The following is a 12097-nucleotide window of genomic DNA, read 5'->3' as shown; positions in this document are numbered from 1 at the left end:
ATATTGTTCGAAATGTGTATTTTATGCACCAGACAATTATCTGTATCGAGAGACATAGCGGGAAAAACGACAAAAGACAGATACTTACATCCACGTTGATAAGCTTAAGCGAGGAGGTATCTCTCGCTAATACTTCGCATTTAATATCGTTCTCTGCTTCCGGAGATTGAACTTCCAGTTTATCCTGCACGACAGATTCGGAACTCTCCTGTGCTTTTTGCTGGAAAAATTTGTCCTCGTGAAATTCTTCTGTCGTAATAGATATGGGTAAGGTTTCCTTCTTGTCCGTATCAACACGATAATAATTCCACTCGTCCTCGGAATCCTCACTGTCTGCTACATTCTCCGCTACGAGCAGTACATCCTGCTGAGGTTCTGAAATGAACGCAAAAAAAGTTAGAGCTGTGTGTCGTTGACAAATAAATAAATTCTATGCTATGTTGCATCTTTTACGTCATGTCATGTCACTTTTATTTATTATTGTAAAATAAAAACCATGTTCACTTCTTTTATGTGCACGTATCTAAAATCAGATCAAGAAACGAAGTTTCACACGTTTCACTTTTTGTCCTAGAAAAGTGAATTCATGGGGCGCACGTATATTCATTTACGAATAAACGTGACATTGCGTGTTTTTTTTTAATTATTTATTAAGTTTCTTACAGGATTTTTTACATATTCTTTTGCATTTTAAGAAGATATTGAGTAGTCCCAAATACACGACATTACAATATTTCATTTTCGAGCTTTATTTTTCCAATTTTATATGATAAATTCGTCTTTTTTTTTCTCTCGTTACTTACAGATAAAATTTTAGTATCAAGAATCAGGTGAATTACAATTCATAAGATACTTCGATACAAAATTGTATTTAAAATAAATCTTATGAATCTTATTTTTCGCCCTTACACCATATATTTTAATTATCGCACTAGTTATAGGTATTGTAAATATATCACACGATTGCGCAATCATTGAGAATAATTTGTAAAATTTTCGATATTTTCATCAGAAATTAATGGAAACAACTTTTAATGATTAGACTAAACTAATTTAAGCGAAATCTATTAAAAGCTTAAGAAAAACAGTAGAAGTCTTATGAGAAGATAGTCTCATTCCAAATAATTACCAGCTTACAATTTTCAAAGGAGTCGACTTTCGCATCCATATTGCGAAAGTTTATACTATGTCTATGATTGCACGTGACAGTGAGATAAGATAATAGTTCCAGTACAAATCAGAAAGTATCACAAATCATCGTCAAACACCAACACGCTCACTCGCTCACCGTTTACGAGGGCGAGAGGACACTGTACATACCTGCAAGTTCTGTTCCGAGAGGGAGAGACGCGTTGGAAATCGTATCGAGGGAACAAGTATCGAACGAGGAGGAATTGTCTCGTGAATCCGGATACGAGCTATCACGATTCGAAGGGCCGATCGGACGATATTCCGCACGGTTTTCCCCGGACTTCTCTTTATTACACTTTACTCGTACACGTACTCGACGACGTACGACGACAGACCGACGATACGAGCGAGAGCACTATCTCTCTCTCGCGAACCGGAGTTTATCGCACCAAAGCGAGGAGTATCTTCTCGCAGGTGCGATCGTCCTCCGGTGACTAAGAGGAACTACGCCCGCCAAGAGATGCATTATCGATCTAGTCCAGAGCCCCCGGAGCACTCTCCTCCACGCCACCTCCATTTCCCCTCCCCGCCCCTGTCTACGCACCGCCACCACCCACCTGTGCACCGCGACAGTCGTTGGAGGAGAGTCACCCCTATTCGATTTGAATGGAAATCGTCGAATCGATTGACCCATTCGATATATTTTATTCGCGACAAGGGAGCGCGGCCTTATGGGCGCGTTTTTCTTCTCGCTTTTTTTAAAAATTCTATTCTGCAGCAGTGGTGAGATAACGAGGGCAACGAAAGACTTTGACGCTTCCTCTCTGACGCGAGAAATTTTTCTGTCGCCACGATATTGCGGTCACCCCGTTAGATTAAACGAACCCTCGGAGATCGATCCGATTGTCATACTCGATTGAATGTTTGCGCGATAAAAGTCTTCATCTCAAGTTTCGCACTTTATGTCTCCCGCGTATATTTGGCTCATAAAAAAGATTTCAGCAATTTTGTTCTAAAGTCAAGAGTTTTTATGAAGAGAAAACAAGAGAAAGAGAAAGAGAGAGAGAGAAAGAGAGAGGGGGGGGGGAACTGCGATGCAATATTACTTACGAAGTTTTTTTTTCACGATTGTTATTGCTTAATAGAGAAAACAGCAAATTAACACAACTGATTTTACTAGAATAATTAAATTTAATTAATATAATAAGCAATTTGGATTAATGAAATTTGATGTAATGATTCCGAACTCATTCACGGCTCACGAATTTCAATGAGCTACCGAAATATAATAACGTCACAAATTAGTATTAATCGTTCATCAATTTACGATTTAACATTATTAATATACTAAAAATTCGTAGATACGGTGAATTTCGTGCGCGTTACCTAAAATTTCTACTCGTCGAGAAAGTTCGGTCACTTCCGTTCGTCACGTGCCTATAAAAAATTTAATTAAATATAATTAATTTCTAATTTTAGTATAATTAAAATGAATCATAAAAAAAAACCAAGGCAACTCGCGCGAGAAACGAACGTTTGCTCGCCATCGCCGCCAGGTACGAAACAGAACGAGAGAAGGGAGGTAGGAAAAAAAAGTAGTAGAGAGGCGTAAAAAAGCAGCTGATAGAAACGTCCGTCGGCTCACCACCTGGCCGACGAAGCCGGAAAATGTTGACGTGGAAACTGGTTAAGGGACGATGGAGAAAAAAAATCGCACGCGCGCAGCCCACGCGGATTGCGCGCTGCTCGCTTAACAACCCGTTTTAATTTCGTCCCGACTCTCTTTTGCCACCAACGCGAACTCGTGCCAACCACTCGCGGGCAAGGTAAGGTAAGACTCCTCTCCCACGCACTTTATCGCTTCTAATGCACCTCGAAGGGGGAGCCCGGTGATATCGCACGATTTCGGGTAATAATATCTCGCTGCCGGAGTCCTCGGGACGTTGAACTTGCGAGAGAGATTCCCGATACGTGAAATCCGCACGCGAGATACTCGCCTCACCCGGGCAGCCTTCGCGTCGATATCGCGCAACCCCCCGTCCTCCTAAAAATTCTAGCTACACATTTCTAACTGGTTCTATTGAATTTCGAAAAATACGCGTCAAGATGAATCCTTTTTATTAAATCGTTACACATTAAAATCATCTGTCGATATAGGACAGTAGAAAAATATAGCTTACAAACTACGGTTCTTCGATATTGCTAACAATGGGCTTGGAAAGGTAGCCGTGGAATTCTCATACATCACTACTACGTCAAGGTCTTCTTAGCCTTAGGTCATGAAGGATTAATTGGCTCTCTTGACAAATAAATTAGCGAATCCCTAATTTCACGAACTCGAACTCGTGAAAGGAGGATCTTCGTCACTTGAGTTGCTTATTTTTACAAAGTCTCGCAGTGTCGTTTCTTATCCATATATATATGTAGATACACAAATTGCGCGTAAAAAAAAAACTCTGGCATACGGACACGTAAAATCAGACGGCGATCATTATAGTCAATGTCACTCTAATGTCGTCGCGCTATCTCTGTCGCCATATATTGCATTTCTCAGGAACGTAAGAAACTATGAAGGCAATCCCTTCGAAAACGCTCTTCGTCCCTCGAGACAATCCTCCGTCGAAAAGACGTCGCCGCGACGGGCGACCAACGCCCGACGCGTCGCGCAATTTCAGCTCGTCGGAAAGCACGATGGAATTCTCTCGTGGCATACTTGCCACGCGAGCAGAAGAGAACGAAAGGAGAAAAGGGCGACGGGTCGTGTGTGTCGTCGTCCTCCTCCTCCTCCTCCTCCTCCTATAGTTTTCTTTTTCATTTTCACAGTGTGAGTATCACGTCTCGACGCGAGAGAGTCGCAAAGAGTAAGAGGGAGAGTTAATTTTAAACCAAAGTCACACAGAAGGACCCACGAAGAGGCGAGTACGTGTGTAGGTATATGTACGAGCGAGAGGAGAGAGAGAGAGAGAGAGAGAGAGAGAGAGAGAGAGAGAGAGAGAGAGAGAGAGAGAGAGAGAGAGAGAGAGAGAGAGACAGACAGACAGAGAGAGGGATCTCTCGATTATATCCCGAGACGTAAGAGTTTTGGGTGTATTACAGAGCTAACGACGTATGTTCTAAAAAGCATACGGACATGTTCGCGGTGTAGAATGTACACCGGAAAAAAATTGGCGACTCAGAATGCATTACTTAAATTTTGTAAAAAAAATTCTATGAAAATCTCTCCAGTTTTCCAAGAATTTTATTAAATGAATTATTAATTCTAAAAATTAAAAAAATTTGTTTTGCAGCTTTGATGTAAATTTATTATAACCTTTATTATTCCTCAATTATATTATACAAAAAAGCCACTCAAGTTCCGATATTAAATTCTACAAAAGAAAAGAAATTAAAATATAAAAAAAATAATATTAACTAAATAACATGTAACGATTGAATAATGTAGCTCACACTAAAAGTATAAAATACGAAGTGATTAAACACACAATACCAATTTAGAGAACAATGTACTTTTTTAGCGTAACTGATTTTTTAATAAAAACTCGCGAATCACACGAGCTATATGTGTATGCCACATTTGTTGTCAATCGATATACTATTATTGTATTTTCAAAAATTAGATAAAAGAAAATAATTTTGTCAGATTGAAGTTAAATTTAAAAACAATTCCAAAAATTTTCCAATTAAATTTTATAAAAATTGATTTTTTAAGAGGAAAAAAAATTTCCTTAATTCCAGAATTGTGTCGCTAGTGTGTGTACATCTTGGACTAAATTTGTCAACCTATTAATTAAATTTCCTCTCAGTTTTCAAGTATTTATATATTTAATTAATTAATTAAAAAATACTTGAACTAAAAGATTTAATCAAGTTAACAAATTCAGTTAGCAATTTTTTTATCCGTATAAAATAACAAAGTATTTATAGATTGGATAATTATAGAATGAATTCAGAGAACAATGGAAATGATAACTCTGAGGAAACGAGACTCGGAGTTGGGAATTTCCGGTTAAAATTCGGATTTGCTAACAATAAGATAAGGAATTCAGGCGATTGTTCAAGGGCAAATACGTATAGTATTTAAAAAATAAAACTGATGTATTTCACATTTTTGCGTGCTCTCTCGCGAAAGAAAAAGGAGGGATTTTTAATTATCAATGTCTTGTTTCATCAATGTGCGGATCGACAAAATGATCGCTTGTAATGGCTTGATTACTGATTTACATACGAAAACGTCGGGGCGCAGCGGCGCATATTTCACGCCCGAGAAACCAGACGCGGCCTAAAAAGGAATTGCACGGACTCGATGTCGAGTGCATAAATGAAACCTATCGCGAAAAGTAAATGGGGAGATACTTGCGCTCGATCGCCGGTTGTCGGTTACATTGCAAAAGTAACCGACGCGTCGGCAAAACGAATGGCAAAACGGCGATACCTCTTTCACGCTCCGAACAACTCATCCGAAATATCTAAAACGCCCGAGAAATTATCACAATTTTGAGAAGAGTTTCTTGATAATCAAGCATAAAAATAAATCTGTGTACAGGGGATGCTAATCAATCTTTTTTCCAGTTCGGGACAATCTCTCGAGAATTTTAATGATTACTTTTAACAGTTGAAGCAAAAAAAATAAATAAATACTCCAGCAACTTTTCGTCGCTCGAACGAACATCTTTCAATTGCCCGTGCACAAATTTTTCACAGATATCTCCCTCCGAAAGAGAAGAACTTATATGCTGCTTTATATCTAGAGAATATCGAGAAATCTTTTCGAGGCAAAGCAGTTTATTCTCGGCGTAATCAAAAACTTGTCCGTGAGATTCGCACGAGAGACACGTGAGAAGTTTTTCTATCTTAAGTCGCAAAATAATACTCACGTCTATGTATATAGCTCGACAGAGGAAAGAATGGGAAGGGGAGAGTGAGACAGACAGGTCTACATTAAAAAGAGCGATAGACGCCTCGTAATTATTCCAAAGTAATAAACGGCGAGTTTAACTAACCGGCACGGGACGCATCATGCCAGTGATGCGGTTATTCATTCGTTCGTTCGTTCGTCTCGGCAACAGGGAGAGAACCGCCGACGCACGTTACGTAAAGTTATATATCTCATGTCTAAGTCGGAACGTTTATTTAAGAACAAACGATGCATCATACGGGCCTGGTGAATTCACTTGGCATTTCCGTTACTTTGACAATTTTATAAGTCTGGCAAGCGGTCTATCCTCTTTTTCCAGCTCACGAGCTCCCTCTTGCGCCTACCGTACGTGAAAAGCAACGATTTTACGCTCGCGCTTCGACGGGAGGAGGAAGAGCAGACAGGACGACACGTAGAGAGTAACGGACGACCATGGAACTTGTGACGCTATAGCACATGACGTTTGGATAGCGCTAAATTATAGTTATTAGAATCTAGAAAAAACTTCTATTATCCGCCTTAACATTATTGCCGCTGTGGCCGCTGCGATGTAGACTCGCCGCGCTGCAGTGTCCACTTGAGCGTCATTTTTGCAAAGCTCTTTGCGCAGCGGTAATCTTTACTTTACACGGTCGCTTTTTAATCTCTAAAAAGAGCTCGCGCTGGCAACTGTGTATTACAAAAATTAACAGGATTCATTAATTTCTATCTACATTCCATCGATGAGGGCAGCAAAAAATAATTTAAAGTCTTATCTCGGGTAAAATATTCCATTGCAAAAAGTTACGTCTGTCTTATTGCCAGCTTGTGTACAGAAACCTGTGAAACTGTTTCGCCTTGCGGTTTAAGTGTTATCGATAGATAGGCAGAAATTAACTTAAAGTCTTTTTTTCTCTCTTGAGTAAAATATTCATGCGGTGACTCACGCTTGTCTTATTGCAAACCTACGTACACAGAAACGCGTCGACTGTCGGCGCGTTTATAACGTTATAAATTCATTCTCGCATTTTTACGGGTTACAAGAAAATTGTGCAGCTGTGCGTAAGGATTAATGTTATCGCAACAGTTGTTACAGGATTAACGTCGTAGCGTCCGTCACGCGAGCGTTATTTCTTGAAAACCCAATTACCTCCGTGAACCTGCTCTTTGAGCGGTGCAGCGATAATCTATGCTATGTAGAATCGCTTCGAAGACGAAAAAGGAAACTGCACTTCTGCAGACATTTCTCGATCGTAGGTTCGGTCCCTTTTTTAGAGGGAGGGGGGGGGGTCGTACTAGTCGCACTTGTTCTAGTTATCCGTTATCTTTTCTTACTAGAATACGAGGCTATTTCAATCTTACAACTGCAAATCTTTCGCAGCATTTTGTAGATTGTATCGCAAGGTCTTGTCATGTGAACATTCGCCGAGAAGCGGAAAATTGGCAAAATCATAAAAATGTCCGAAATAATACCACACTTTTAGCTTGTAGCTTTAATTTTAGTACCTAATGTTAAGAGCAGTTTAAAATTAACATCGAGTTATAACGGTACTTCTGGTAACCATGTCTTTTTTTTTGTAAAAGACGGAGCTTTTATTTGAAATAATAGTCTTTTAGATTTATCTTTTTTAAAATTCAATTTTACTCTTTATGCTAACAATATTACGGGAAATTCTTTTCTGCTTTGCTTCCAATGTTTAATGTCGCACTAATGAATAAATTTTTACGGAAAATAATCGACAAATTCAGTTTCACGCAAGAGCAGCATTAAATATATGAACTAGAACGCCAGAAAAGTACAACTATTGTTGCTGATGACGTGCTCTTTCACCAATGTCCGGTTAAATTAATCGATTATTAAATCAGCCATTACGAATTCCAATGTGAGGACTAAACGCAGTTTGTCTCAGAAGATGAAGTCTTCTTGTCAGTCACTGATTTAAAAATATGTAGGAAAAAAGGCCTAAAACTTTCAGGTTTGTCCTTTATATTTTTTCTAAGAAAATATAAGCTAGTATTCATTGTCAATTTTTAAGATTGTTTTAAGCGTTGTCATAACATGTTACCAACCAATCATAAGCTGATATTCATAGTCAAATCTTATTTAAAGACCGTTTCAAATAATGTCTTAAAATGTCAATATAGCTCTGTGATCAGGGATAATGAAAATGCAAATTAAAAAATAATCCATTACTTATTAATTTTTTAATAAGTAATTATTTCTTCACTCATTAATTATTAAAACAGTAATCCGAAATGGAAAAAATCGCATTGATTATTTAAAAAGTAATGCGTAATAAAAAAAATTGCATTGATTATTTCAACAATAATGCGTAATGAAAAAAATTGCATTGATTATTTCAAAAGTAATGCGTAATTAAGAACCTTCGTATTGGTTATTGAAAAAATATTCTCTAATGAAACCGTAATGCATTACAAAAAGTAATGCATTATTTAGAACCCTGTTTGTGATTGATTCATGACATCTTATGACTCTACTTAAAATGATTTGAAATATGAGATTTGACTATGAATACCGGCCAACGATTGGAAATCGGAAGTCAAGTTTTATTTCAAGACCATTCCATGTTTTAAAATGCTAAATACAACTCTGTGATTGATTGATGACATCTTAACAATATTTAAATTGATTTTAAGGGAGTTCCTCTGCTCAGTAGTGCAATTCTATAACTCGTTAAGAGATATCGGTATCGTTACAGTTTTTGCGAAGATATTTTATATGATAAAAAGCTGCGCAACGACAGTATAACGATACCGACACTCTTAACGAGTTACAGAATCGCACTACAGACCCGGTACAAGAAGTGGCACAGGGGTTCAAGTAAAGAAAAATATTCAAATGACCATTTTGTTGCCTTCCTTTTTTGCTGCATATGATCTAAAGTTAATAATGGTAAATACAAAAAAAATTCGGCTATAAAGTACTACCTTCATTACTGAAATAATTTTTTTAAAATTGAGAATAAACATTCTTCACTCTCTCTATTATATCACCCTTAAATAACTAATTACAACAATTTAAAATTCATGTTATATCACTAACACACATTTGCCACACTTACGTGCTGTATTACTTCGATTATTGTAAACTTTTTTTATTTTATCAATTATTTCACTTAAACAAGCAAGTGCATCGTTTCAAAAATTTAACAGTATTTTTCTGGACAGCTAAGATGTATCATTGTAAAATTTCACTAACAGCTGTTCATTACTTCTACGTTTAATACAATAAAAACTGAAAAATCCTGAAAATTTATTGATTCCCATAAAAACCCATGTTAATAAAATATTTAATATCTAAATAACTAGCTAGTTTAGCTTTTTGAAATGTTTACAATCAATTTATACCACTAATTTAAACTTCTCTACAAAGTTTCATGAAAATATGTTCATTTTGATTTAGCTGCGTAACTCCCTTAAATGTATATTCGACCATAAATACTGATCTAACTAATAATCACCGTAACCATACTGAAACAAAACAATATTAAAAAATACCAATTGTACTGAACTGAACAAAAATAAAATTTAAAAACAAAATTTGATCAGGAAGAAAAACCGCTGATAATAAAACAGGTGATGTAATATGTATACGCACATCTCTCTCTCTTTCTCTCTCTCTCTCTCTCTCTCTCGTGTTCCGCATCATGATAATTTGTTTAAATTCAGCGTAAGACGAGCACCAGTAACTGTGTTCCCAAGCAAGCATAGTGATAGATGGATCAGATTACCTCGGATGCCACGTTCAGGGATCACCTTTACGTTTGGTTACGAAGTACGTTTTGTTGGGAGGGAGGAGTATACGCGCGCTTTACTTTCGTATAAGCTATAAATACGTAAAGACGACAACACGCGCGACGTAACGACACGCGATCGGCGTAATTAATTGCATCATCGTAAACGCGCTAGGAACCGTCTTTCACGAAAGTGCCGCCGGTCGCACTACGGTTGTGCCCCGTCCGCAATTGATTTTCACAATTATTTCCCCGTCCCTGTCGCCATCGGCCTTGGTTTCCTGCGTTTTGCATCCGCCGTGTCACACGCCGAGATGAAAAGAAGCGTCGAATCACACCGGGCGAAATTTTAATCTGCCTGTCAGCGAGTTTTGAGACCCTCAACTCTCCCCTATCTCGTAATCGTTGTCTCATGCTTCATAGCACTTGATAAAAAAAACTACGATTTCAGAACAATATACTCTTTTTTGACCTTTTAAAATAAATTCAGAGTTATTAAGAATACGAGAAATCTCACAAGTATCACGTACATATATTTAAAAAAAGTTTATTAATTTGACTAAATTTTTCAATTTGATTAAACTTCTTCGGTAGAATTTACGTATTTATGTGTATTTAAATTAAATATATAAATATTTGAATTGACGTTCAAGTATTTTATGTATTTAAGTTAAATGCAAAAATACTTGAACTGAAGAAATTTAATTAAGAAATTCAACAATTAAAAATTATCAAATTGATAACTTTCTGTAGTATTATTTTCACAATTTTTCTATTGAAGTTGATAATTTTATTGGAATAATTTAGATCTAAGAACCAAAAATAAAAACATTTTAAAGATTGTTACCATGAACTTTTATATTATAGCTAAAATTTAATAAATCCTACTTTAGTATTTGTGAATTTGTGAATTCGTATAATACACAAACAAAGCAAAATACGTAACATGCGTAAGTGTTCCATAAAGACTGTTTATGTAGGATTCACATTGTGTTCGACATTCGACATACGATTCAATATCCTACGGAATAGGATTTCTAAACACTCTTGTCTTTAGAAAACATATTCCTCTATTGGCTCGGACGTTCTACATTTGATGTCGGACGCAATGTAAATTTTGCATTAAGATCTGCAATAATTAATAAGTGCAAGTCTTAAACTGTAAGAAATTAACCAATCACAGTCAGATGTGAGAATACTCGATTAACCAATTTCTTAAGCCTCACTACACCTATTGTGTATTGACTTTTAGTCTATTAACGAGCTTCTGACTAATCTATTCTCTCTGGTCAAGAGATCTGATGTTTTTATAACTGAACTAATGTACACTTGTTGTACTTAACTGAAACAAATATATATATACACACATTTGCAATTTATTAGCAACGAGTACACATATATACGGATATATGCACATATATATCTATATATGATCTGTCAGTTCGATAATAATAAATTGCTAATTAACTTTACTTAACTAGTTGACTTTTTCAAAATTAAGTTTTAAAAAATATCTTCTCTGTACGAACACTTCTTACATTTGCTATACTTAAAGTTTACTGAAAACAAAGTTTCAGTACAGATAAAGAACAGATTATAAAGGAACACTTTAGAGAAACGGAATTTTTTAAATACCGGTAAAAAATAATTACCACGTAATATACAATATTAAATGATATAAATAGAACTAGATAACAATGTAAAGTAAAAAGTGCGTATAACCGTGACAATATAACCCTATTCAATCATTTTATACAATTTTTATCATTATGCGCTCATGATAATGAAAGCTTATAGCGCACATGATAAGAAAGCCGGGTAAACAGTGTGTTTACTTTCAGAAAGCGAGGATCGTTTTCTTTCTTCATGAAATTCTTTACGGAAGCGTTTGTCATTAAACTTGATGAGCTATAACTATAGCTGGCCATTGATTTAATTGCAATCAATATCTAATTTCAGATTTTGATCACATAAAATTTATATATATATATATAAATTTAGAGAAATTTGTAGAAAATTGTAATATTCAGCGCGCGCGCGTGTGTACCGAAAATGCAAGAGACGTAAACTTTATCGGAACTGCATATAATCTGATTGCGAGATTGGAGCGATGAATCATAATTGACGAATCGCGAGGTGCAACTGCGTTCCCAGCGTGACGGCAACGGCGACAGCGACGATGACGACAGGCTAATACACAATACAGAGATTTCACACCACCAGCATTTTCGTCGTGCTTCGCATGACACGAGGCGCTGCCTCTTTTTCCTTCTTTCTCTCTTCGCCAAGCCTGCCGCTTCCTTTTTCTCGTTCGCAC

At 36.6% G+C, this 12097-nt stretch overlaps 1 protein-coding gene across 3 annotated transcripts in view; it reads right to left on the bottom strand.

Annotated features, from left to right (window-relative positions):
* The window catches only part of LOC105836662 (serine-rich adhesin for platelets), a 65135-nt gene that overhangs the window by 3692 nt on the left and 49346 nt on the right, over window positions 1–12097 (bottom strand). For all 3 annotated transcript variants that reach the window (XM_012680851.3, XM_012680852.3, XM_036283074.1), the window contains exon 9: window positions 89–375. In XM_012680851.3, the coding sequence (XP_012536305.1) occupies window positions 89–375 (287 nt within the window). The remainder of the gene's footprint in view (window positions 1–88; window positions 376–12097) is intronic.

This window comes from Monomorium pharaonis, chromosome 2 (genome assembly GCF_013373865.1).
Source record: "Monomorium pharaonis isolate MP-MQ-018 chromosome 2, ASM1337386v2, whole genome shotgun sequence".
Classification (NCBI taxonomy): domain Eukaryota; kingdom Metazoa; phylum Arthropoda; class Insecta; order Hymenoptera; family Formicidae; genus Monomorium; species Monomorium pharaonis.
The sequence above is the reverse complement of the archived record's forward strand: the minus strand, read 5'-3'. Positions and strand labels throughout refer to the sequence as shown.